The following is a 24145-nucleotide window of genomic DNA, read 5'->3' on the forward strand; positions in this document are numbered from 1 at the left end:
GGCTTCTATCAAAAATAAATAAAATCTGTGCCTTGTGTTTTAATATTATCTGGCAGAATTATCTCTGAAGAACACCTCATTCCCATTGGTGTCTGATTAACAGGGTTTCATTCTGCTTTGATGTAGCAAGTTTGCTGAATGTTTCCAGAAAAGTAGAGATGCTGATCTCAGAAGCTAAGCAGGGTCGGGCCTAGTTAGTACTTGGATGGGAGACTGCTTGTAAACACTGGGTGCTGTGGGCTTGGAAAACAAAAAGAAAAGTGTAGATGCAGTAGAAGAAAAGTGTAGATGCATGTGGAGGGGAGAAAAAGAGTGATAGGAAGCAACACCTATGAAGAAAGATGAAAGACATGAGAACTTTAAACCTGGAGGAAAGGTCTGCAGTCACCCTTAGTACTGCCTGCCAAATATTTCCAGCTGTCTGCCTTATGGCCAGTGGTAGGCACACCTCTTCCCTCTGAAGTGTGGAGTGGCATGTGGGTGCTGGTGCAGTGAAATGGGAGTGCAGTGGCATGGGCCACTCCTGGGGACAATGCACAGTCAGCCCTGCTCCCCCTCACCCCAAAGGGGTGCTGCTGAGTGAGGACGCTGTCGGCCTGGAGATGTACAGTGAACTTAGGGAGCGAGAGCCCTCTGTTGTCGGCCCACTGAAAATGAGGAGTGGTTACCACAGCACAGTCAGCCCATCTTGATGCACACAGGATCTTAACTAACTGTCCAGAAATTCCTGGTAAGGATCATGAAAGTGGTGTTCAGTAGCTGAGTTCAGAGGGAGAAAGCGAGCTGACACGCAGGCTGTCTTCTGGACAGCAGACAAGCATCCCAGAGAAGTTACACACCCAGCACCCACCCCTGCAGCCAACAGAGAGGGCCTTGGGCCAGGCTAGTGTCGGCATCTCCGCCTGGGGTCCTGCCCTGGGCCACTGTGGCTTAGTGCGTCTGGTCCTGGCAGATCAAGGTCAGCCTTGTTGGATCTTGGAATGGTGCAGGAAACTGAAAGAGGTTTGTAAACATTTAGCCACGTGGGGTTTCTCACATGTTGGAATTTATTTCACACGTGTTCACAGTGTTTCTGCCTCTGAACCAAAAGCCCATTGTGAATTATCATTACAGGAAGTAGCTTATAGCACAAGAGTGTCCTCTGTGATGAGCTTCCCTTTCCTGTGAAGCAGGTGGAAAGTCCCTGGTCTCTGGGGGCTTCTCCTTTCAGATCTGTCTTCTGGGAAGCAGGCCCTGCTCCAAAATCCCAGTCAGTGGACACATGTGTTTTCTTCTCGCCTACCTGTTCTTTGTGATTTCTCCTGTCACTTGAGCTGATGGGGAGAGCACGTTTGTCTTGAACTGCTGTTTAAAGCAACACTTGTCATTTTTTTATAGTGTTATTATCTCTCTTCAGCTTGGCAGTGGAGCCGCAGTGATATTTGTGGCAATGATTTATCCTCAATACAATTTCAGTATGATCTGAAATTACAAATTTCAGACCATGTTGAACTGGTATCAGGTGTTGTAACTAGACTTTATCACAGGGAAATAAATCCCGCTCAGCAATGGGAATATTTGATGGCATGATGTGTCAAGACTCAAAATCAACAATGACATCCTTGTGGATCTGGTGTGTGTTTATAGACACTGATTTTCCTTTTCTCTCCTGTTTGATTTCCTTTCCCAATCGTTTGCCTTGTGGCAGCCCCTCAATTTGGTGTTAGCTGCCGGAGAGCAGAGCCCACGACTTGGCTGTCCTCTCACGCCTACGCCAGCACGTGCTGGGAACAAAGGACATACGTGTGATGGAGTCATGAGGCTTCAGCTGGTACACAGTGTTGTCACTGAGAGGAGGGGCTGTGATTGTTCTAGAAAAACAAAGCAGCACATCATTTGGCAAATTCAGACATTTTGTAAAAAGTTACAAACATGATGCCTGTAAGAAAAGTAAGCTAAGACATCATGCAGACAGACACCTGGCCATACGTTGAGGATCAGAATCCAAAGTCCTGGAGCTGGAGACTTTCTCCTGGGGCTCCAGGTGGAGGGAGGGACCCCTGTGTGATCACAGTGGGAACAGTGTGTCTGCTCTTGACACAGTAACAGAATAATAACAGCTCTTCTCTTCTTGTCAGAAAATAAACAGCTCTTGACAAAGTAACAGAAAAAGAAATTCAGAGGTAAACGATGTAATCAGTTTTATCTGAATGTAGTGGAATCAGGGTTGGGTGAGGTGGGGATGCAAATACCAGGAAGTTTAAAATCATAAAAATGTTAAAATTGGGGACTGACTGGCAGTGTGTGTGGTTTCAGAAGGTGAGATATTTCACAGTTGCCAAAACCACTCTACATGGTTCTGAGGTATTAAATAGGTTGCTTTTCAAAAGTTCATTGTCAGTTATTTAGACTTCAAGATATGTTTCCCTGTCAAATGTTATTAAGGAAGCTTAGGCTTCTATGAAACCCAGTTAGCGTGTCAGTGCTAAGAGGTTCCAAGGTGACAAGGTTATGATAGAGGATGATGGACAGACACATGGGTCTCCAGGAGCCCCTAGAGTGTGTCTCAGAGCCCTGGGGCGGGGGCACCGATGCCTTGGTCCATTTTTACAGCATGCGTAGTGCTCTTTGTCTTTATCTGCAGTAAAGCAGAACAGCTCCTGCATGCAGCTCTGGTTAGGTTTGCATGCAGACTCAACCATAGAAAAAAGGAAGAAAGATTCTAGTGGGATTCATAAGATGTGCAGCAGAGAGATTGCATGAGAATCAAGTAACTGAGGTATAAGAGACAGATGGGAGTATTGTTATAGTCAGGGTGCTCATAGGATCTGTTCCTCCTAGAAGAAAGGAGGTGGGCATAGAGGCCACTTGGAGTGCGGGAGGGAGGAAGGGACCTTTAACAGCCAGCCAGGTATGGGGCTACAGGACAACTGTGTGCTAAGTGTGGATTTTAATGACGCAAGAGGAGAAGGTTTTACTTTAAATTTAAAAAGTGAAACATACCTTTGTATGACCAATTTTTATGCTTTGATACCTAATTTTTCTTTCTAATTATGTATTAGGCTTTGCAGAACTTTGAAACTAAATGTTTGTTTACAGATCGTTAAAGATTATCCTTAAATTCTATGCCAGAAGTTTCCCCAAGAACAATTTGTGTAAGCCCTAATTTGACTTGGATTTTTTTAAATCAAACTTTTTATTTTGAGATCATTGTGGAGTCACATAGAGTTGTAAGAAATAACAGAGAGATCCTACATTCCCTTCACCCAATTCCCCCAGTGGTAACATCCTGCAGCTACAGTGCAGAATCACAGCCCTGATGCAGACCGGGGTGCAGTCAAATGCAGACTGCTCCTGTCTCTGCAGGGTCCCTCCTCATTCCCTTTATAGCCTGGACCGCTGGCAACCACTAGTCTGTTCTCCTCTCCATAATCTTGTCATTTCAAGAATGTTGTGTATGCAGTATTGTAATCTTTTAGGATTGGCTTTTTTCATTCAAGATAATTCTTCCCTGGAGATTCACCCAACCTGTTGCTTGCTTCAGTGGATTCTTCCTTATTGCTGAGTATCATTCCACGGTGTACATGTTCTACTGTTTGTTAACCACTCACCTGATGAAGGATATCCAGGCTCTTTCCAGTTTGGGGTTATTACAGATGACGCTGCTGTGGACATTTGTGTACAGGTTTTTTTGTGTGTTTCCATTTCTCTGATGAAATGCCAAGGAGTACAATTGCTGGGTTGTATGGTAGTTGCATGTTTAGTTTTTCAAGAAACTGTCAAAAGGTTTTCCAGATTTGCTGTTCTACTTACCAAGTTTCTCCCTGTCTTTACCAAACTTTTGGTATTTTTACTATTTATTTATTGTAGCCATTCTGATAAGTAGTGTAGTGATATCTCATTGTGGTTTTAATATGCATTTGTCTCACAGTTAATGATGTTGAACATTTTTTAATGTATTTTATTTACTGTCTGTATATATCCTGTAACATGGAATACTGCATTTCTTGCTCATTTTCTAATTGGATTGTTTCAGTTTTTTAACTGTTGAGTTTTGAGAGTTCTTTATATATTCTAGATCAGGCGTCCTCAAACTACGGCCTGAGGGCCACATACCGCCAGCCTAGGACATTTATCTGGCTGTCCTGCTTAGCAGCCGACTCATCCTGGGCCCACAGTGCTCACTCTCCAACGGTCTGAGGGACAGTGAACTGGCCCCCTGTTTAAAAAGTTTGAGGACCCCTGTTTAGTCCTTTGTCAGATAATGTGGCTTGTAAATATTTTCTTCCTATCTGTAGCTTATTTTTTCTTCTTCTTCAAATGGGTTTCACAGAGTAGATTTTTTCCTCTGTTGTTTTTTAAAAATAGTTTTATAGTTTCATGTTTCACACTTAAGTCTGTGATCCATTTTGACTTAATTTTTTAATAAGGCGTAAGGTTTAGATAAAGGTTCAATTTTTTTGTCTATAAATGTCTAATTGCTCTAGTACCATCTGTTGAAAAGACTGTTCTCCTCCATGGAATTGTTTTTGCACCTTTGTCAAAAATCAGTTGGGCATCTCCGTGTGGATCTATTTCTGGGGCTTCTGTGTCCCATTGTTCTGTGTGCCTGTTGTTCTTTGAGAAGACACTTTAACCTCTCTGTCTTCCAGTGTACAGTGCCAAACAGGAGTTTCTGTTCCTGACAGCTATGCCGGAAGTGGGGAAGTTGGCAGAAGAGAAGCCCTTTCCTGAGGAACTGAAGGTAAGCGCAAGCCAGGTAGAGGGCCTTGTCCGCTATGACACGACAGACGTAACTTTCCTTGGACAGCAGAGCCATTACTCCAGCCTCTAAACTGTATGGATGAGAGAACTGAGTCTAGAAAAAAGGCTAATCCTCAAAAATCACAGGAGAGTTACTGGCAGAGCCCAAGCCTGCTGACTTTAACCAATCTCTCACCTTCCTTGACATGCTGACTCCATATCTTTCTCTGCTGGCTCTTTTGCACATAAATTCCTAATTGTCCACTAGCCAGGATGAGGAATATAGTCTCAAGGGCCCCTCTCACTTGCTAACTTACTTGTTTTTTTTTTATTGCAAAATATTAAGGAGATACAGATGTTTTAGGTTACATGGATTGCTTTTGTAATGCTTGAGTCCTAGCTATAGGTGTGCCCATCACCCAAATAGTGTTCATAGTGCCCATTATATAGGCTTTCCCCCCCTCTCCTTCCTCTCCCTTCCTCCTGGTTGATTTCCATTGAGTTTTACTTCTGTCTGTACACATGTGTGCTCATAGGTTAGTTCCAATTTAATAGTAGAGTACATGTGGCGCTTGTTTTTTCATTATTAAGATATTTCACTTAGGAGAATGGTCTCCAGTTCCATCCATATTGTTGCAAAAAAATACTAATTCATCTTTTTATGGCTGAGTAGTACTCCATGGTGTACACATAACACATCTTATTGATCTGCTCATGAATTGATGGGTACTTGGGTTTATTCTACATCTTTGCAATTGTGAATTGTGCTACAATAAAATATTTGAGTGCAGGTGTCTTTTTGATGAAAAGTCATCTTTTCCTTTGGGTAGATACCCAATAGCAGGATTGCTGGATCAAATGGTAGGTCTACTTTTCATTCTTTGAAAAATCTCCATACTGTTTTCCATAGGGGTTGTACTAATTTACAGTTCCACCAGCAGTATATAAGTGTTCCTTTCTCTCTGCATCCATGTCAGTATCTATTGTTTTTGGACTTTTTAATAAAAGCCATTCTGACTGGGGTAAGGTGATAGCTCATTATGGTTTTAATTTGCATTTCCCTGATTAGTGATGTTGAACATTTTTCATATGTTTACTAGCTGTTTGTCTTCTTTTGAGAAGCTTCTGTTTATGTCTTTTGCCCACTTTTTAATATGGTTGTTTATTTTTTTTCTTGCTGTTTTGCTGGAATTCTTTGTAAATTCTGGTTATTAGCCCTTTATCAGATGTGTAGCTTGTGAATATTTTCTCCCATTCTGTAGGTTGTCTGTTTGCTCTGTTGATTATTTCTTTAGCTGTGTAGAAGCTTTTTAGTTTAATCAAATCCCATTTATTTATTTTTATTGTTGCAATGATTGCCATTGGGTTCTTAGTCATAAATTGTCTAGGCCAATATCAAAAAGAGTTTTTCGTATATTTTCCTTTAGAATTCTTGTGGTTTTATGACTTAGATCTAAGTCTTTTATCCATCTTGAATTAATTTTTGTGAGTGGTAAGAAGTAGGGGTCCTGTTTCATTCTTCTGCATGTGGCTATCCAATTTTCCCAGCACCGTTTTGTAATAGGACTTCTTTTCCCCAGTGTACATTGTTGTCTGCTTTGTCCAAGATCAATTGGTTGTAGGTAGGTGGTTTTATATCTAGGTTTTTAAATTCTATTACATTGGTCTGTGTCTCTATTTCTGTACTAATACTGTGCTGTTTTGGTTAATATAGCCTCGTAGTATAGTTTGAAGTCGGGTAATGTGATGCCTCCTGATTTGTTCCTTTTACTTAAGATTGCTTTGGCTATATTTGGGCTCTTTTCTTGGGTTCCAAGTGAAGCATAGAAGTATTTTTTTCTAGATCTGTTTGTATCCTCTGTGATTTCTTTCCCCAGAGTTTGATAGTCTCCTTGTAGAGATCTTTCACCCCTTTGGTTAAATATATTCCTAGGTATTTTATTGTTTTTGTAGCTATTGGGAATGGTATTGAGTCTTTGATGTGATTCTAAGCTTGACTGTGATTCGTATATAGAAATGCTACTGAGTTATGTACATTGATTTTGTATCCTGAGACTTTGCTGAATTTGTTTATCAGTCCCAGAAGACTATTGTTGAAATCTTTAGAGTTTTCTAGATACAAGATCATATCACCAGTGAAGAGTGATAGTTTGACCTCGTCTTTCCTGATTTGGCTACCCTTAATACGCTTCTCTTGCCTGATTGTTCTGGCTAGGACTTCTAGCACTATGTTGAATAGAGGTGGTAACAGTGGGCATCCTTGTCTTGTTCCAACTCTTAGGGGGAACGCTTTGAACTTTTCTCCATTCAGTATTATGTTGGCTGTGGGTCTGTCTTATATGGCTTTTATAATTTTGATATATGTTCTTCCTATGTCTAGTTTGTTGAGGGTTTTTGTCATGAATGGTGCTGGATTTTGTCAAATACTTTTTCTGCCTGTATTGAGATGATCATATGGTCTTTGTTTTTGCTTATGTTTATGTGGTGAATAACATTTATTGATTCATGTATATTGAACCATCCTTGCATCCCTGGGATGAAGCCCACTTGGTCCTGGTAGATTTTTTTTTTCAAGTGCTGTTAAATTTGGTTTGCTAGTATTTTATTGAAGATTTTTACATCTATATTCATAAGGGATATCCATTCTGTAGTTCTCTTTTTTTGTTGTGTCCTTTCCAGGCTTTGGTATCAAGGTAATACTGGCTTCATAGAATGAGTTGGGGAGGAATCCCTTCTTAATATTATGGAATCATTTCTGTATTATGGGTACCAGGTCTTCTTTGTAGGTCTGATAGAGTTTGGCTATGAATCTATCTGGTCCAGAGATTTTTTTTTGGGGGGGGGGCGTGTTTTATTATGGTTTCTATCTCATTGTTCATCATTGGTCTGTTTAGGAGTTCTGTTTCTTCCTCGTTAAGTCTTAGGAAGTCGTGTGTTCCCAGGAACTTGTCCATTTCCTCTATGTTCTCTAGTTTATGAGCGTAGAGATTTACATAATACTAATGGATGATATTTTATATTTCTGCAGTATCAGTTTTCATCACTTTTTCATTTTCATTTCTGATTGAGCTTATTTGAGTCCTTTATCTTCTCTTCTTGGTTAATCTGGCAAGAGGTCTGTTGATTTTGTCTTTTCAAAGAGCCAACTTTTGGTTTCTTTAATCATTAGTATTATTTTTTTGTTTTCCAGTTCATTTACTTCTGCTCTGTCCTTCGTTATTTTTCTTTTGATGACTTTGGATTTGGTTTGTTCTTCCTTTTCTAGTTCCTTGAGGTATGACATTATATTGTTAATTTACAATCCTTCTGTCTTTTTGATGTAGGCATTATTAAGGCTGTGAATTTTCCTCTGAGGAATGCTTTTGCTATGTCCCATAGATTTTTGATAGCTTGTGTCCTCTTTGTCATTCAGTTCATTCAAAGAATTCATTGATTTCCATCTTAATTTCATTCTTGACCCAATAATCATTCAGCAGCAGGTTGCTTAATTTCCATGACTTTGTGTAGGTTTGAGTGTTTCTCTTGTAATTGATTTTTAGTTTTACTCTGCTATGGTCTGAGAAGGTACATGGTATGATTTTGATTTTTTTGAATTTGTTGAGAAATGTTTTGTGGCCTAAGATATGATCAATCTTGGAGAATGTCCCATGTGCTGCTGAGAAGAATACGTATTCTGTAGTTTTGGGGTAGAGTGTTCTGTAAGTGTCTTTTAGGTCCAGTTGATTTAGAGTTTGGTTTAAGTCCACTGTTTCCTTATTTATTATCTGCTTTGATTATTTGTTGAGCTCTGACAGTGGGGTGTTGAGGTCCCTGGCAATTATTATGGTGCTATTTATTTCTTTGCTTAGCTCTTGTAAAGTTTGTTTTATGTATTTGGGAGCTCCTGTGTTGGGCACATATATTGATATATTTAGGATTGTTGTGTCTTCTTGTTGAATTGCTCCCTTTACCATTATATAATGACCCTCTTTGTCTTTCTTTACCCTTGTTGGCTTTAAAGTCAATTTTGTTTGATAAGAGAATGGCTATACCTGCTCTCTTTTATTTTCCAATTGTGTGGATTATTTTTTTCTATCCTTTCATGTTGAATCAGTGTGTGTCCTTGTGGTTTAGATGTGTTTCCTGAAGACAACAGATACCTAGGTTGTGTTTTTACCTCCATTCAGCCAGTCTGTCTTTTGAGAAGAGCATTCAGTCCATTAATGCTGAGTGATAGAATTGGTATGTGAGATGCTGATCTGTTCATCCTGTTGGATAGTCCCTTATAGTTTTGTTTTACCTCTTATTCTGTTGTTACAAGAGTTGTGAGTTTTGGGGGGTTTTTAGGTGAATTTACACTGGTGGGTATTTGTTGTGTATAGCGCTCTTCTGAGTATTTCATGTAGGGCAGGTCTGGCCATAGTAAATTCCCTCAGCATTTGCTTATATGGAAAAGACTTAATTTTTCTGTCAATTGTGAAACTTAGTTTTTTCAGGATATAAATTCTAGGCTGACAGTTGTTCTGTTTAAGTTGATTGAAGATGGGGCCCCAGGCCCTTCTTGCTTATAAGGTTTCCTCTAAGTCTGCAGTTAGCCTGACAGGTTTTACTTTGTAGGTTATATGATGCTTTCGTCTTGTTGCTTGCAAAATTTTCTCCTTCATTTTGACTTTGGCCAGGTTGATTACTATGTCTTGGAGATGACCTATTTGCTAGGAATCTTTCTTTTATTCAGTGTCCATCTTGTATCTGTATGTCTGAATTCCTGGCAAGACCAGGGAAGTTTTCCTCAATAATTCCTTCAAATAGGTTTCCCATGCTTTTAGCTCTTTCTTCTTCCTTAGGAACACTTATAATTCAAATGTTAGTTTACTTCACATAGTCCCATAGTTCTCAGTGATTGCTCTGACTTTTTTATTCTTTTCTCTGCCTTTTTGAATGACTGGGTTGTCTCGAGAACCTTGTCTTCAGACTCTGAGATTCCTTCTTGGTTTAGCCTGTCATTAAAGCTTTCTGCTGTGTTTTGAAATTCCCTAAATGACTCTTTCATTTCTTTAAGTTCTGTTATGTTCTTTCTTATGTTGTCTAGCTCTCTAGTGACTTTTTCATTGATTTCCTGAAATATATTTTTGGCTTCTTTTTGTTGGTTTTCAACTTTCTCTTCAATTCCATTCATCTTATTTGCCATCCATATTCTGAATTCCATTTCTGTCATTTCAGCAATTTCCTTGTGGGTGGAGTCCAGTACTGTAGTTTAGTTGTGTCCCTTGTGGGTGTTGAACTATTTTGTATTTTCATGTTGCCAGGGTTCTTTTGCTGGATTCTTCTCATCTGGCTCCTCTTCTCTTGGCTCTGGGTTAGTAGAATTGCAGGGCACCTGTTCTGTGTTGCTGGGGACTCTCTCAAACCAAGTACATTGTGATGGCTGCTCAGGGCTGGGGGGTCCTGAGTGAAGTGTTAGACCTTGAGTCCAACAGTAGTGGTGGCCCAGCAGTAGTGGTGGGGACTAAGTAGTGGAATCTTGGGGTCCAGACACAGCTCTGGAATCTCAGGGGTAGAGTCGTAGGCCCAGCAGCGGTCCTGGAACTACAGAGGCAAAGCCTCAGACTCAGGCACAGTGAGAATTGGCTCTGGGTATTTCAGGGGCAGAGCCGTCAAGTTGGGGGAGCTGTTCACCAGCATGGGGACTGCTGATGCACAGCTGCATAGGCAAGGATTTGTCTTAGTGGCCCAGGGTCCATTTGGCAGGCCAGAGTTGCTGCTCCATCAAGGTTCTCCCCTCCATCTAGGACCCACTGAGGTGGTTGTCCCAGGCTTCCCAGTGTTTGGTGTTCCCAGGCCTCTGGTGTTTAGGGCTTGTCCATTGTTCAGACTAGAGGATGAGCCAGCTGGGGAGAGATGCCATTAGCCAAATTCTCAGCTCAAACCACTCTCCTGATTATAGCGGATGGGGGAGGGGCAGGGAAGGACAAGAGTCTGAATGGAAGAAAGTGGCATGGAGGGGAACTGTGCACAGAATGTCCAAACTCTGGGATCATGCAAGTTCTCCCCTCAATTCCATGGTCACCTCAGTGCTTGGGCTCATGAGGGTGGAAAAGCTTCCAAGTAACGTGGTAGCCTGGTGATCACCAAAGGAATGTGGGAGGAAGAAAGGGATCCCCCCTTATCTCTTCACTGGGCTCTGAGCCTCTCTGGGTTTGATCCTCACTGATATCTTCTTTTCCTTTATCCTCTTCCTTTTCTGCTTCACAGTTTCCCTCCATGAGGTCTCCATCAGGCTCTGGTGCTTCTCTCTCTGACCTGCACCTGAACTGTGTCCCCTCTGCCCTCTCCTTTCTCTGAAACCCTTCCTTCCCTCCCTGTCTGGCAAGCCATGTCTCTGGACAGCCATCTTTCCCCCTTCTTCCCTTGCTAACTTTGATTCTGGGCCTGGAGGGTTGAGGTTGCAGTTGTGCCAAAGGAAGGAAATGAGTCAAGCAAGTTGTAAAGATGTTTATCAGCCCAGAATTAAACTGCAGAGACAGGGACAGCTCCTGTCCCTGGTTGGCAGTATAAGGATGACAAAATAGAACCCAGTAAAAATAGAAAGCATACACCCAGTCAGAGTAGAGTGCTGTCGGAGTTTATTTCTCTTGGGACATTGATGTAATAGAGATCAAGTCTGCAGAACTCTGAGATGGCCCAGGAATATTGCTTTTAGGTTGAGGCATCCCAGGGCAAAAAAAGAATTTGGATGGGCTCTATACAGACGAGAAACAAAAAAACCCTATAGAACATAGGAGGGTGGCTTCCATAGGACAAGTTAAGGAAAAGATAGATAAAAACAAAGGTAGGGTAAGGTTTTTTGCACAGTGCCCTTCTCTTCCCACCCTCTTTTGGGATAAATGAGCAAGAGATAGGATCAGTGAGGTAATGGGGTTAAATTAGACCCCTTCTTATCAGAGCAAGGAAAGTGCATGGCATGGTTCCTGGAGTTCTGTAGTAGGCGGAGGAGGGCATGGCAGCAGGGTCACGCTGATACCCCGTGGGGTGGATCCAAGGCCACTCTGTAGAGAACAGGGTGGGGTAAGGCTGCAGGCGCCTGCTTTCTCACTTCCCAATGCCTCCAACTCTGCCAGTAGGTGTCAGGACGCCCCAGCACATTCTTCCCTGTGCCAGGGAATCCCAGGAGATGCAGTTACACACCTGAGGGAGAAAGAGTGCCCTGGACAAATGTTATGGAGCGTAAGGGAGTTTGGTTATAGTTGATGCACAAAGGAAGAGTGGGGAGCTGGGCAGTGGGGTGGGAACCTCTGTTGTCCCAGTATTTCCAGTGTCGTTGTTCTAGTGTGTTCTAGAAGGCTTATGTCCTTCTCCCAATTTTGTAACTGACCCAGTCCCCAAGGAAGACATGTTGTTATAACGCCCCATAAATGGATTGCCTGGCAAGGTGAGTGCATTTTAAAAGATATAACAAGGGCATTTTGGTCCATTCAATAAAGTTAATTGGGAGTGACCGTCTGCTTTGCAATCTTGGGAAGAAGTTCTGTGTAGCTTTAAGGGGAGAAGTAGGTACAGCCGCAGAAGCATTTCAAAGTGCTGAGAAACAGGGCCACAGCTGGAGGATGCCAGCCAGTGGGGTCAGGCAGACAGCCCTGCAGTTGAGATGCTGCTCAGAGAACGAGGTGATGTCAGCAGCGAGGGCGTTTTAACTCACTGAGGATGCGATGCCTGGCAGCTTCCGTGTGCGTCGCCGCAGTGTTCTCACTCTGCCGAGGCTGTCCTGGGCGTCTCCACCAGACGCTGCACCTGACTCCAAGCAGAGTCAACACTCAACAGGCAGCTGGGGAAGGAATGACCCCGCCACCTCGTATAGCAGCAGGGGTTTGAACTGTGCCAACCAAAGGCCTCCCGGGTCATGGGTGTTCTCTTAGGTTCCAAGATGGCCCACAGAGGCTGTGCCATCATTGAGGACTTCAACTTTTTCATCTTTTCAGGGTTTATTTGTTTTTTCTAGCAAGTGGATTCCAACCATCTTTTTTGGGTTTTTAAAGTCAATCTTCTCTCAAGAAGGAAAGTCCAACGAAGCAAGTTTGCTTCTGTTTTCCTTGTCCACCATGCTGATTCCTCTCCATGACTTCTCGGGGCCATGGGAAGCCCAGAGGAAGGCCTGGAGAGTGGGTGGGAACAGTGGTTGTCATGCTGTAAAAAAGGGGAGGAAGGATGAGCAAGAAGGCCCGGATGGTGAGGAAGGGGGGACGGATTGGCAGGAGTGGCTCCTGCTGGGTCTCTCTCCCATGTCCTCCTAACCACCTTGTGCCTGTCTTGCCTCCTGTCTGCAGCCGACTGGGAAGGTGCTTCCTGACAGCCGGCTTGTTCAACCCCTGGTCTACATGGAGCGCCTGGAACTCATCAGAAATGTCTGCAGAGACGAAGCCCTGAAGAATCTCTCGCACACTGCTGTCTCCAAGTTTGTCCTGGACCGAATATTTGTCTGTGACAAGCACAAGATTCTTTTCTGCCAGACTCCCAAAGTGGGCAACACCCAGTGGAAGAAAGTTCTGATCGTTCTAAACGGTACATGTGAGGCCAGCAAATGTTTGTCTGTTACGTCCAGGACTGGCCTGGGGAAGGTCCCAGTGGCCTGGGCAGGGGGCAGCAGAGAGGAGTCAAAGAAGGGGGTGGTTTCTCCTGAATGACTGGCAGCTCCACGAGCAGTTCTCTGTTGTTGTTTCCTGTTAGTCTTGTACCTTGAAAGTTGTTTAGGTCAATGTAGACATTAATTCTTTCTGAAGGGGCACGGGCAAGGTCTGTAGTTCAGAGCTGTAGTTCAGGATCTTCTTGCCTTTCATAGCAAATCGCTACCACAGGCAGTTTGCCTACCCCATGGGTCTCTTGTCTTCTCTTCAGCTTCTTGAGCTGATGCTCACAGCCACATGCTCTGTCCTGAGTGAGTCAGGGGCCCTCACAGTCCCCTCTGCAGGAAGAAGGGCCCATGCCCCAGAGCCTGCGAGAGGATCCTGCCATAAGGCCTGGGCCTCTGCAGCTGCAGACATGTATTCTGTGCCAGTTGGTAGAAAGAAATTGTCTCCCATTTTACACTCTATTCAGAGGATTTAGTCAGCTTGCTTCAGGAAATTTGATGTTTGCTAGATGTTTGCTAGAGAACAAATTAGGTCATCGAAAAGTGGCCTCATGCACTATGGTTTTGAATACTCACCTCTCTTCAGGTACCATGTTTGTTTGCTTAAATTCCAATTAGTCTGAAATGATCCAAGATAATTATGGACTCTGTCTATTAAATTCAGTTTCAAAAGGAACTTAGCTCCAGTGGACAGCAGTGAGCCTCCAAGATTAGGAATCAGACCTTGGGGCCCTGCGGTGGGTGCCCCTGGGGCTCCTCCTCCTCCACATGCTGCCCTCAGGGTCAGCGGTGGTCAGCGGTGGCTGCCGTTTGCCCTTTACACAAGTTGGTTGGGAGAGAGAAGGGTCTTGTGGTCATCAGGTATATAATTAATGCGCTCTGGAGTAGTCTAAAAGCATATTGTGGTTTTGAAATTGGAGAACAAAGTTACAAATCAAATTGAAAACAAGGACTATACAAAAGAGTAACAAATAGGCTGCCACAGTGTGAAGTATCATACTTTAAAGAAGTAAAAACTCACAAGGGCAGGATGAAAATAGGAATGGGCTCACCAGGTCATATAATGAAGAAGCGGGCGTTCCTTGTGGCTGTCTTCAGTCATCTTTAGATGCACCTGGACGGGGACAGGTCTGCAGGTGGGTCTAGGTGCAGATCCACAGAGTGGTCCTTTTGCCATCCGCTTCAAAACCAGTGCTCCTCTTTCTCATTTCACAGCCATCCACAGCATGTAGCACAGAGTTCTGTGTGGAGCTTAACAGTCTGAGGGAAGAATGCGTGAAACAGACAAGGCTATGGCCACTGCTCAAATGGCCCAAGAGAGACTGTTCCCTGCCAGGACTGTGATCTTGACATGACAGGGTTAGCAGAAAGATGGATGTTAAGGTTTGCAGAGGCTTAGCTAAAGCCTTCTTGGCATAATGACATTGTGTTTCCATTTGTCTACATTGAGAAGAGTGAAAAAGCTGCCCAGCCACCAGCCCTGGGATGCCCTCCCAGGTTCCATTCAGCAGCCTGAATGCAGTGCTGAGCCCAGATGATGGACTCTGGCTGCTGACGCTGCCTGCCTTGCCCTCAGACGTGTCGCGTCCTCCTCTGACTCCTGTCTCAGATGTGTCGCAGCTCTCACAACTTGAGCCAGATTTTTCCAGCACCAGAAGTCTTTGCCACTTGCCAGTCTGGGATGCTGCACTGGGAGAGCTTAGCCTGCCAGCAGTGCTGGGTCCGGGACGTGCAGTGGGCATGCGATAGCGCTGTGTTCCACAGTCCTGCTCCTCTGGCATTTCCCCCCAGTCTCAGAGTAGGATATGTATTGCTGGTTTTAGGAGTTCTGTTTGCATGCAGTGATCTTCCTTTAATGGCAGATTTAGCCGAATTAGGTGCATTGCCAGGGGCAGGCACTGCCAGTATTTCCACCCTTGGTCTTTCCTCCTTCCTCCCCAAATCATCAATTTCCTCCAGTTGGCTTATGGATTCCCAAAAGCTTTACTTCGCTGTCTCATCCTGCCGGCAGAAACAGTTGGAATTCAAAGACCTCAATTAGGATATCAGGGGCAGGCTTGTCGTGCACGCCATGGGCAGCATGGGGCCCGAGGATAGAGATGGACAGGCGTCGTCTCTGAGGGTTGCACCAAGGTGGCCAACACACCTTCTGTTCTGTTTACTTCCCAGGAGCGTTTCCTTCCATCGAAGAGATCCCTGAAAATGTGGTTCATGACCATGAGAAGAATGGCCTCCCTCGCCTCTCCTCCTTCAGCAATGCAGAAATTCAGAAGCGGTAAGAGTAGCTTCCTCAAATGGAAAGGGGGGATTTTGAAAATCTGAGAAAAAATTTTGAAAAAACCCCAGGCTCGGTTCTGTACTCACCAAGTGTTACAGTTCACTTCAAGGGCCCCTGGGGACTGTCGGTTTGTGCCGACAAGCACGTGCCCAGCATTCAGCACACTTAAATTCAGGTCCTTACTCGAATTTCTGAACATGTTCTCCAGCTTTACCGTCACACAGTCCATTAAAATGAAATTGTATTAATAGAAATGAGTGGTCAACTGTGTTCTGCTTTGGTACCATTAAGTTTTGTGGATTTCTTGCTGAATATGATCTTTGCTTTATAAGAAAGGGATTTGGGTTGGAGGGAGATCCCACTGAGCATTTCGTTTTCCCAGAGGCCTTGCGCCTGCCTCCAGAGTGGTGTCGTGGGTTGGTCCCCACACAGGCAGGGCCAAGAGACAGACCCCTGATTGTAGCAAGGGTGGGTCCTTAGCTAATAAATGGGAAGGTTCCCCATATGAGCTATCAGATGGCCCTGTGGAGCGAGGTTTAAAAGGAGCAAGAATGCAGAAAGCAGTGACTGCCAGGCCGCCAGTAGGGCTTTGCCCTCCCTTGCCCTGCACGGCGTCTGGCCCTGGTTGATTCAGTCTGCCCAGCTCTACAGACCCTTAGGAGAGGTGCTTTTAGGGAAAGTGCCCTGTCATCACCTAAGCACTGACTTCATGGGGCTTTTGTAAGACTCAGCTAAGACACACAAAGCAAGGAAAGCCGTTTCTGGCATGTGGTAGGCACACCTTAATGCACTGATGGCATCACTGTCCCTGTCATTCTCACTGCTGCTGTCTCTGCTTGCCAGGACCGCTGCTCTGCTGCTGCCCCAATGGCCGCTTGCCAGGCCACTGCTCCTGCTGGCGGTAGGGTGCAGCCTCGCTCTCCTCGCTCTTCATTTTCTCATGCCCCCCCTTTCCTATTGCTTTTCCTTCCCCTGGCCATTTTGAGTCGAATATTTAAAGGTATGCCCTTAAAGTAACTTTCTCTGGTCTCAGGTATTCCTGATTCACTGAGAGTATTCCTGCCCTTAAGATTTTCTGCCCAGGAACAAAACTTTAAACATTCTTGAAGTTTTGAATGATTCAAGTAAAACAAAACATAGATTAAATGGATGTCGTCTTTACAGTGACCCCCTAGGATGAGTACTGTGGCCCTGGACAGTCAAGGTTTTCCAAGCCTCCATTTCTTCACCTGTAAAATGGATTAATCCACAAAATCTCGTGGTTGGTCTAGTAAGAGATGCATGGCAGGGCTTTCCCAAGTGAGGGTTCAGCAAACGGCAGCAGCTACTCTGTTTGTTCTTTACTCTTCCCACCCTCTTCACCATTAACTCCAGTGGCATTGAGTTAACCCTGTTTGTTCTCATTTTTTTTTCCTTAGCTTGAAAACATACTTCAAGTTTTTTATCGTAAGAGATCCCTTTGAAAGACTTATTTCTGCATTTAAAGATAAGTTTGTTCACAATCCCCGGTTTGAACCTTGGTATAGACATGAGATTGCCCCTGGCATCATCAGAAAATACAGGAGGAACCGGACAGAGACCAGGGGGATCCAGTTTGAAGATTTTGTGCGCTACCTGGGTGATCCAAACCACAGATGGCTAGACCTTCAGTTTGGGGACCACATCATTCACTGGGTGACATATGTAGAACTCTGTGCACCCTGCGAGATAAAATACAGTGTGATTGGACACCACGAGACCCTGGAGGACGATGCCCCATACATCTTAAAGGAAGCCGGCATAGACCACCTGGTATCCTACCCAACCATCCCTCCGGGCATTACCGTGTATAATAGAACCAAGGTGGAGCACTATTTTCTGGGCATCAGCAAACGAGACATCCGACGGCTCTATGCGCGTTTTGAAGGAGACTTTAAGCTCTTTGGGTATCAGAAACCAGATTTTTTGCTAAACTAATGTATAGGACCAGCAAATTCACATACCTTTGTTAGACCAGGGGCTAACCAGGTGGAGGTCTGAGCACAGAAATGACACTTCCTCCGTCACACTTTTCCTTTTAGAACCCCCGAGAGCTCCCATGGGCCTGTGAGCACAGTGGTAAATGATACTGGCCCCTGACTATTATGACTTAGTCTGGATATAAGATGCACTGAGGGCCCCGTACCACCCCCATCACGAGTGTCGTTAGGATGCCGGTGGCCTTTGTTGTCCTCAGAGCAGAGAAAAGACTAAACATTTGCATCTGACAGACCCACAGGGAGGAACACCACACGGCATCAGGAGCCACCTCCCTCAGCCATCAAAGGGGGCACAGCTGCGGCTCTCCTGGCTGGTCAGGGGTGTCCCGCCTATCACCAGGGGATTGCAGGAACGGCACCCAGCACTTTGAGGAGGGATGGAGAAGCCAAGGGGCTGCACAAATCACAGGCGCTCACACAGCATCACATCTGAGGAACAGAGTGACACCTCTGGCCTTCATCTTGGTGCAGCTGTGATCACGAAGGCAGACCGTTCTTTCATGATGACTGTGTTCCTGTGACGTTCATCGGTGCCCCGAGGTGGTTTCCAGCAGCCCATGTTTCCAGAATCCATGCCTGCTAAGCTGGTCCGTGTTCCTGAGCCTCATCTGCCGAGCGCTTCTCTCACCCACCACAAGAGATACAGTTTTGGAAAGTGAGGGGAGTTCCACCTGAGGAACGTCTTTAGGGGCTGTAAAAGGAACGTGGCATGGGCAAGGGAGAGCCGGCTGGGCCTGGGGGCTCAGGCTGCCGTGGATTTGGGCACGTCAGTCCTGTCTTGTCCTGCCTGGCTGGGCAGCAGGGGGTCTCCGCCTGTCTCTACCAGGGACCTCCAAGCACTAGTAAGGGCAGCATGCCAGTATCTCAGAACTCAGTGCAGTTTAGACATTTCAGTTCCTTTCATCTCAGCAAAACGCATACAACACAGCCCATTTCTGATAATGCCACCGTTCTGGACATCACGGCTAGAAGTTGGGCAGTCAAGTTCACCAGCAATAAAATCTTGGCTGAGGCAGCCTCCAGTAACGTGTCTTCCAGACACTGAGGCGGCCGCCAGTGAGGAGCAAGCCACAGCGACTCAGATGCCGTCCAGCAGCCAGGGCCGTGAAGAGATGACAGGCCAGTTTCCAGCGCTCAGGTGTGCATGGCGCCGCTGAGACCAGGGCAGGAGGAGTGAGCTGGGCTTTTCCTAAAGGCAGCCTCAACCTTGCTTTTCTCAAAATGGTTTCTTGATTATGTAAATGTGAAAGTAAAATAAAATTTAAAACATGTGCCAAACCCGATTATGGGCTGCAGTTCCTAGGGAAGGTGTCCCCAGGCCACTAGTTCCCCTGCCCCCAGGCCGGTGACGGGCAGACAGGCCTGGGCACACACGGGCTGCTCCGGAGGGCAGTGGGGCCCTGCCTTGCGTCCGTCCTCAACTGACTCACCAAGGATGTGACAGGTGGGTGGTTTTCCTATAAGGTTTTAGCAGAGTCTTGTTAAAATTTCAGACCTAATGAGCTGATTGATTACCTCTCTCCTGTTTGAGATGTAACAGTGTTTAATAATGTATGTGAATTTAAGGCCTTAAAGTTAGTCCTAATTAAAATAGCATTTTCTCTCAGAAGCAAAAGGTTGGCCACCTGGATTGGTTGTGTTTTTTTTCCTCCCTATTGGCATTTGGGTTAATTTCCTAACATATTTTGTTGAACAAGTAGGATTGCTACCAGAGACTCTCCTGCACATGTCACCATGTCACAGTATGTCCAGAACATGGACACCCCACCGTCACCCCTAGCCTGGTTCCTGGACAGCGCCCCTATTCTCACCCCACCTCCCCACCAGTGGGGCAGCCCCTCAGCGTCCACAGAGGTCCCCAGACTTCCTTCTGAGTCCCCAGAATCCTCTTCCTCCCTTCTCAGCCCTAAAGCACGTGGTCCTTCTCCTTCTGCCCCTGAGTTACTGCCCCAGTCTGGGGACTCGGATCCCAGCTGGGCCCCCTCAGGACTGAGGCCGGTGCTGAGGGCTCAGTCCACTCCCAGGCAGCTACACCAGGGAGGGGCAGCCGGGGGGGCTGGAGAGGACAGGCCCCCTGGGCAGTCTCCGTAGTCACGGAGCCTGGGTGTGAAAGAGATGTAAGCAGCAGCTCTGCCTCTAAAAAGTGGTCTTATACCAGGAGGGCAATTTCTAAATTTAAATGTTTAATAATATTAGTTGACTTAATGGGTCTGTATTAATTGCTTCTCTCTCACTGGATCTCGCTCCTTCTCACACATTTCAGATTTATTGGTTGTGTTGAGAACCATTACCGTGTAGTGTCCTCAGCCAAGATGAGACCTGATTTTCACAGGAGCTGACTGGGTACATGCAGAGGTGTTCGGATCACTGTGTGCAGGGGACCCAGGTGGCTTCCACTTCAGGTTCCTGGGGAGAAGAGCCTCCTACCAGGGAGAGGGTCCCAGAGAGTTACTAGGGGACGATGCACCCCCAACCCCCACTTCCCCACTCTAAACCCCAGCATGGGTTGCTCTGCCAAGATGTCCAGACGAGGGGACCAGCAGAAGCCTGGATCAAAGGGGGAAAAATAATCAAGACAGCACATAAATGTGAGACAAAGGCAGCCTGCCATCTATCTGACTAAATTTAAATTACTCAACATATGTTTTCCAAGTCCCTTGGACATGCCATGCCCTGCACTGGGGGTTGGGGTTCCAGAGCTGAGCAGAACCACGGGTTCCCGGAAGAGGTGTGGGAGGTGCTCAGACAGGGCTACACCGGTCCGCTTGAGTCACAGGAGAAGGCTCCTGGCAGACTTGGCAGGCCCATGGGGGAGGATTACAGAAGGTGTAGCCGGCAGGAGAGAAGCCCCAAGGATGCAGCCATATTCAGGGCATGGCAGGTGGGTCGGCTGTGGTTAACTTAGTCTGGGCAGGGGGGCATCACAGAGGGTTTCAAGGGGTGTGCTAGGTGTGTGGCGTTAAAACGTGCTATCTTGGGCATGTATCTGAGTTTATTAACTTGCTAGCAAAGTGACAAGAGTGCACCATCTCAGGGCATGGAGACAGAAGGGCTGAAAGCCAGCATGGGAACAGAAAGAGCTCATTAGAAAAGTAAGCAGCCAGTTCGGAAAGGGTCCTAGGTGCACTGCAGAGGCTCAGAAAAGTATCACATTCCTACCAGACTTCACAGAAGAAACCAGGAGCAGGCTGGTCCAAGATGGTTCTTTCATGTCTGATTGATAGAAACTAAGAGGGAAAGAATAAGGTCCATCTGAGGCTGCAAACTGGCCTCTGCCCAGTGGCATCCAAGGCTGGGAGGAGCAGGGAGGGAAGGGCACTGTGGGGTGGGAGCTCTGACCTTGCTCAGACTTCTGTAAGGGCTTTCCTCCTGTGGCAAGGGAAGAAGCAGCATAAACAGAATGTCAGTTTCTTAGGGTGGGGACGTTCTTTATCTGACTGTAGTTGGTGGAGCATCAGCTCCACAGGTATCTGTGCGTTGTGGGGAGAACCTGAGCAGGGTCAGGTGCAACAGCCCCGGGGGCAATCCTGGCCCCACGCACAGAGGCTCTGGGGGGCCCCTCCCTTTCAGGGAGAGCCCTGCAGACAGCCTGAGCACCTGGGAGAAGAGGCAGAGGGGGAGTGTTCTAGCCTGTGGCAAGGCGTGCCATAGACCTAGACCAGGAACATTTGGGGAACTTGAAGAGAGGGGTTCAGGGTGGCCAACCTGCTGCTGATGAGGGTGAAGGTGGCACAGAGGAGGCAGGACTCTACAGGGGCCAGGTGGTGCATTCAGGACCGTGCATTTTATCTTACATGGGCCGCCAGCCATGGAAAGGTTTTAACTAACACAGTTCCGGGACTCTGATTTGTCCTGGGAAAGTTCATGGGGGCCACGGTGGGGAGAAGAAGTAGGAGAAAATAAAAACCTGAGGCTGGGAGACCTCCCAACAGGCTGGTACAGCCACCCAAGACAGATGGTGGTGACTGCGCTAGGGGGTTTGTAGTGGGCAGGCAGAGCAGAAGAGGCAGACTGGTGTGACCAGCGCCCTGGACCGGCATGACCTCTGGACACGTGAGGGCAAAGGGTGTGGCCCACACTGAGGAGGAGGGCCAAGCGGAAGTGCACATGGGGAGCTGGAATAGACCAGGGTTCAGCACAGGGGTGGGGGTGGGGGCAAGAGGAGCGTGTGTCCCCATGGCTAGAGGAGGGCCTGGAGGAGGGCTGTTCACTGTATGGGAAGCATAGCGAGTTGGTGCCTAGGGAGCTATGGCACCAACTGTACTCTGCAGGCAAGTTTGGTGCCATTATTTAGGTAATGGGGGAGGATTTAATTTTATTATGGAAATTTAAAAATGAATACCAAAGTAAAATAGGGAACTCCAGTTAGCTCACAGCTTTGGCAATTTTCATGACATGTTCCCTTTTGCATTTCATCTGCCCCTTGTCCTGCTCACTCAGGGTGGGCTGCACACACCCAGGAGGCTCAGATTGGGGATTTGAGCCCCAGCACTTTGACACCAGACCCCACAAGAGTGGCTCTGAGCTACATGTGCTGACTCAGATCCATTGTTTTCACCCTGATGGTCTTCGGTTTCATTGCTCTTCGTTCACTGACCACCGACTGAGGGCCTCACGTGGCATGGTCCCAGCAGCTTCCCTTGGCTTCTTGGCTTGGCTCTCCCGTTCACCACAGTGTCTATTCCAACCTTCTCCATTTTCTCAAACTTCCACTCTGCTCTCTTACTGTCAGCAGACCATCTCGTCCCCTGCAGAGAAAACAGATGCCCTCGGATGAGAGCTTCTCCACCGTCGCACGGTGTTGAATCTGCACACTCTCTGCATCACACTTCCGTCTGCCTTAGCCCTCCCTGGGTCCAGCACAGTAGGAGGGCTGTGCCCCCTGCCTCCCACCTTTACCCCGGCCCGGCCCCTCCTGCGCCTGAGCTACCCTCCCTCTGTTCTCTCTGTTGTGTCTGCGCCCCTTCCCCTACCTGGCTCTCTCCCAGCAGCACTCAGTGTTTCCAGGGTTCTCTCCAGGAGTCTGAAAAACCCCACCCCAGACAGAGCACTGCCCTCGCCAGCAGCCCCCACCCACTTGTGAAAGTCGCCAGGTTCAAAATGGAGCCAGGCAAGGCCACAACCACTAAAGGAGGGCTGTCAAGCAGGATTTGCCTGATAACAAAACAAATCCAGTAGGATAACCCATTGAAGTCGGTGGAGTCAGCAGAAGCCACGGTGTAGCTGTGGTGAAACGATCACAAGAAAACTTTCCAAACTGCAGCTTACTACACAAGTCACACAAGGACAGCTGGCAGCACCAGGACAGCTAGCCACTCATCCCAGAATGCCTGCCTGACACAATTTCCTAAACCCAGTCCAAGGAAACAGCCCGCTGAGACTTTAAAATGATGAGTTTTACCTTGCAACTGCTGTCACTCAGCAATCAGACCACGCCAGCTCCCCAAGGACATCACAGGCACCAATGAACTTTCTTTTCAAAACAACTTACATAACTTTTCTCTTTCCCCATAAAACACAAAATTTCCCTTTGTTCTTCAGACATATTAGAGACCACCCAGCTCAGTGTGTACATCCTGAATTGCAATTCTGTTGTTTGTATATTCCCAAATAAAACCTTTAGCTTAGAGATTTTTAATTTGATATTGACACACCCCAAACTTAAAATTATAGTCTTCCTTCACTGTCTACATTTCTTCACCTCCCATTCACTGCTTAATCCACTACACTCTACCTTCTGCTGACTCCACTGACTTAAATGGAATTTCCCTATGCTTGTGTAATAATTCCCTGTTTCATTCCTGGTATTACTGTGTTGCGTCTTCTCTTTATCTTTCAGTCTTGGTAGAGGTTTATTAATGTTAATTTTTTTTAATAACCAGATTTTGTTTTATTGATTTTTTTTTTCTATTTTCAATTTCATTGGTTTCTGCTCTGATCTTTATTTTTGCCTTCTACTTGCTTTGGATTTTACTCTTCTTTTTCTAGTTTCTTGAGGCAGGAACTTAGACAATTGATTTTAAACCTTTCCTTATTTATAATGTAACCATTTGGTGCTACAGATATCCTTGTCCGCATTATGTTAGCTGCATTCCACATATCCTGACATGTTGTGATTTTTTCATTTAGTTCTCTGTATTTTTAAAATTTCCTTTAAGATTTTGTTACTCATGGATTAAGCGGTTATTTAGAAGTTATGTAGAGATTTCCAGTTGTTCGGGGATTTTCCTGTTGTCTTTCTGTTACTGATTTTTAGTTTGATTCCATTACAGTCAGAAAACATAGTCTGCATGATTTCAATTATGTTAAATTTGTTGAGGTTTGTTTTGAGCCCTGAATATGGACTGCCTTGGAGATTATGGGTTCTTGGATGAAGCATGTGCATTCAGCTTTGTTGAGTGGAGTTAATACTCCCTTTTTGAAATACTGACTTTCCTCAGCTTCTGATACACGCCCCTGGTTTTTCTTACACCTTGCTGGCCATCTGTTTGTTTTCTAGATTCCTTTCCTCTGCCAACCCTTTAA

At 45.9% G+C, this 24145-nt stretch overlaps 1 protein-coding gene across 4 annotated transcripts in view; it reads left to right on the forward strand.

Moving 5' to 3' along the window:
- The window catches only part of CHST10 (carbohydrate sulfotransferase 10), a 32157-nt gene extending 13259 nt beyond the window's left edge, over positions 1-18898 (forward strand). For all 4 annotated transcript variants that reach the window (XM_012747824.3, XM_012747819.2, XM_076001036.1 and 1 more), the window contains 4 exons: positions 4632-4723; positions 13023-13257; positions 15494-15599; positions 17021-18898. In XM_012747824.3, coding sequence (XP_012603278.2) covers positions 4632-4723; positions 13023-13257; positions 15494-15599; positions 17021-17558 — 971 coding nt within the window. In that variant the 3' untranslated portion in view covers positions 17559-18898. The remainder of the gene's footprint in view (positions 1-4631; positions 4724-13022; positions 13258-15493; positions 15600-17020) is intronic.
- Positions 18899-24145: the final 5247 nt, after the last annotated feature.

Source organism: Microcebus murinus, chromosome 3 (genome assembly GCF_040939455.1).
Source record: "Microcebus murinus isolate Inina chromosome 3, M.murinus_Inina_mat1.0, whole genome shotgun sequence".
Classification (NCBI taxonomy): Eukaryota; Metazoa; Chordata; class Mammalia; order Primates; family Cheirogaleidae; genus Microcebus; species Microcebus murinus.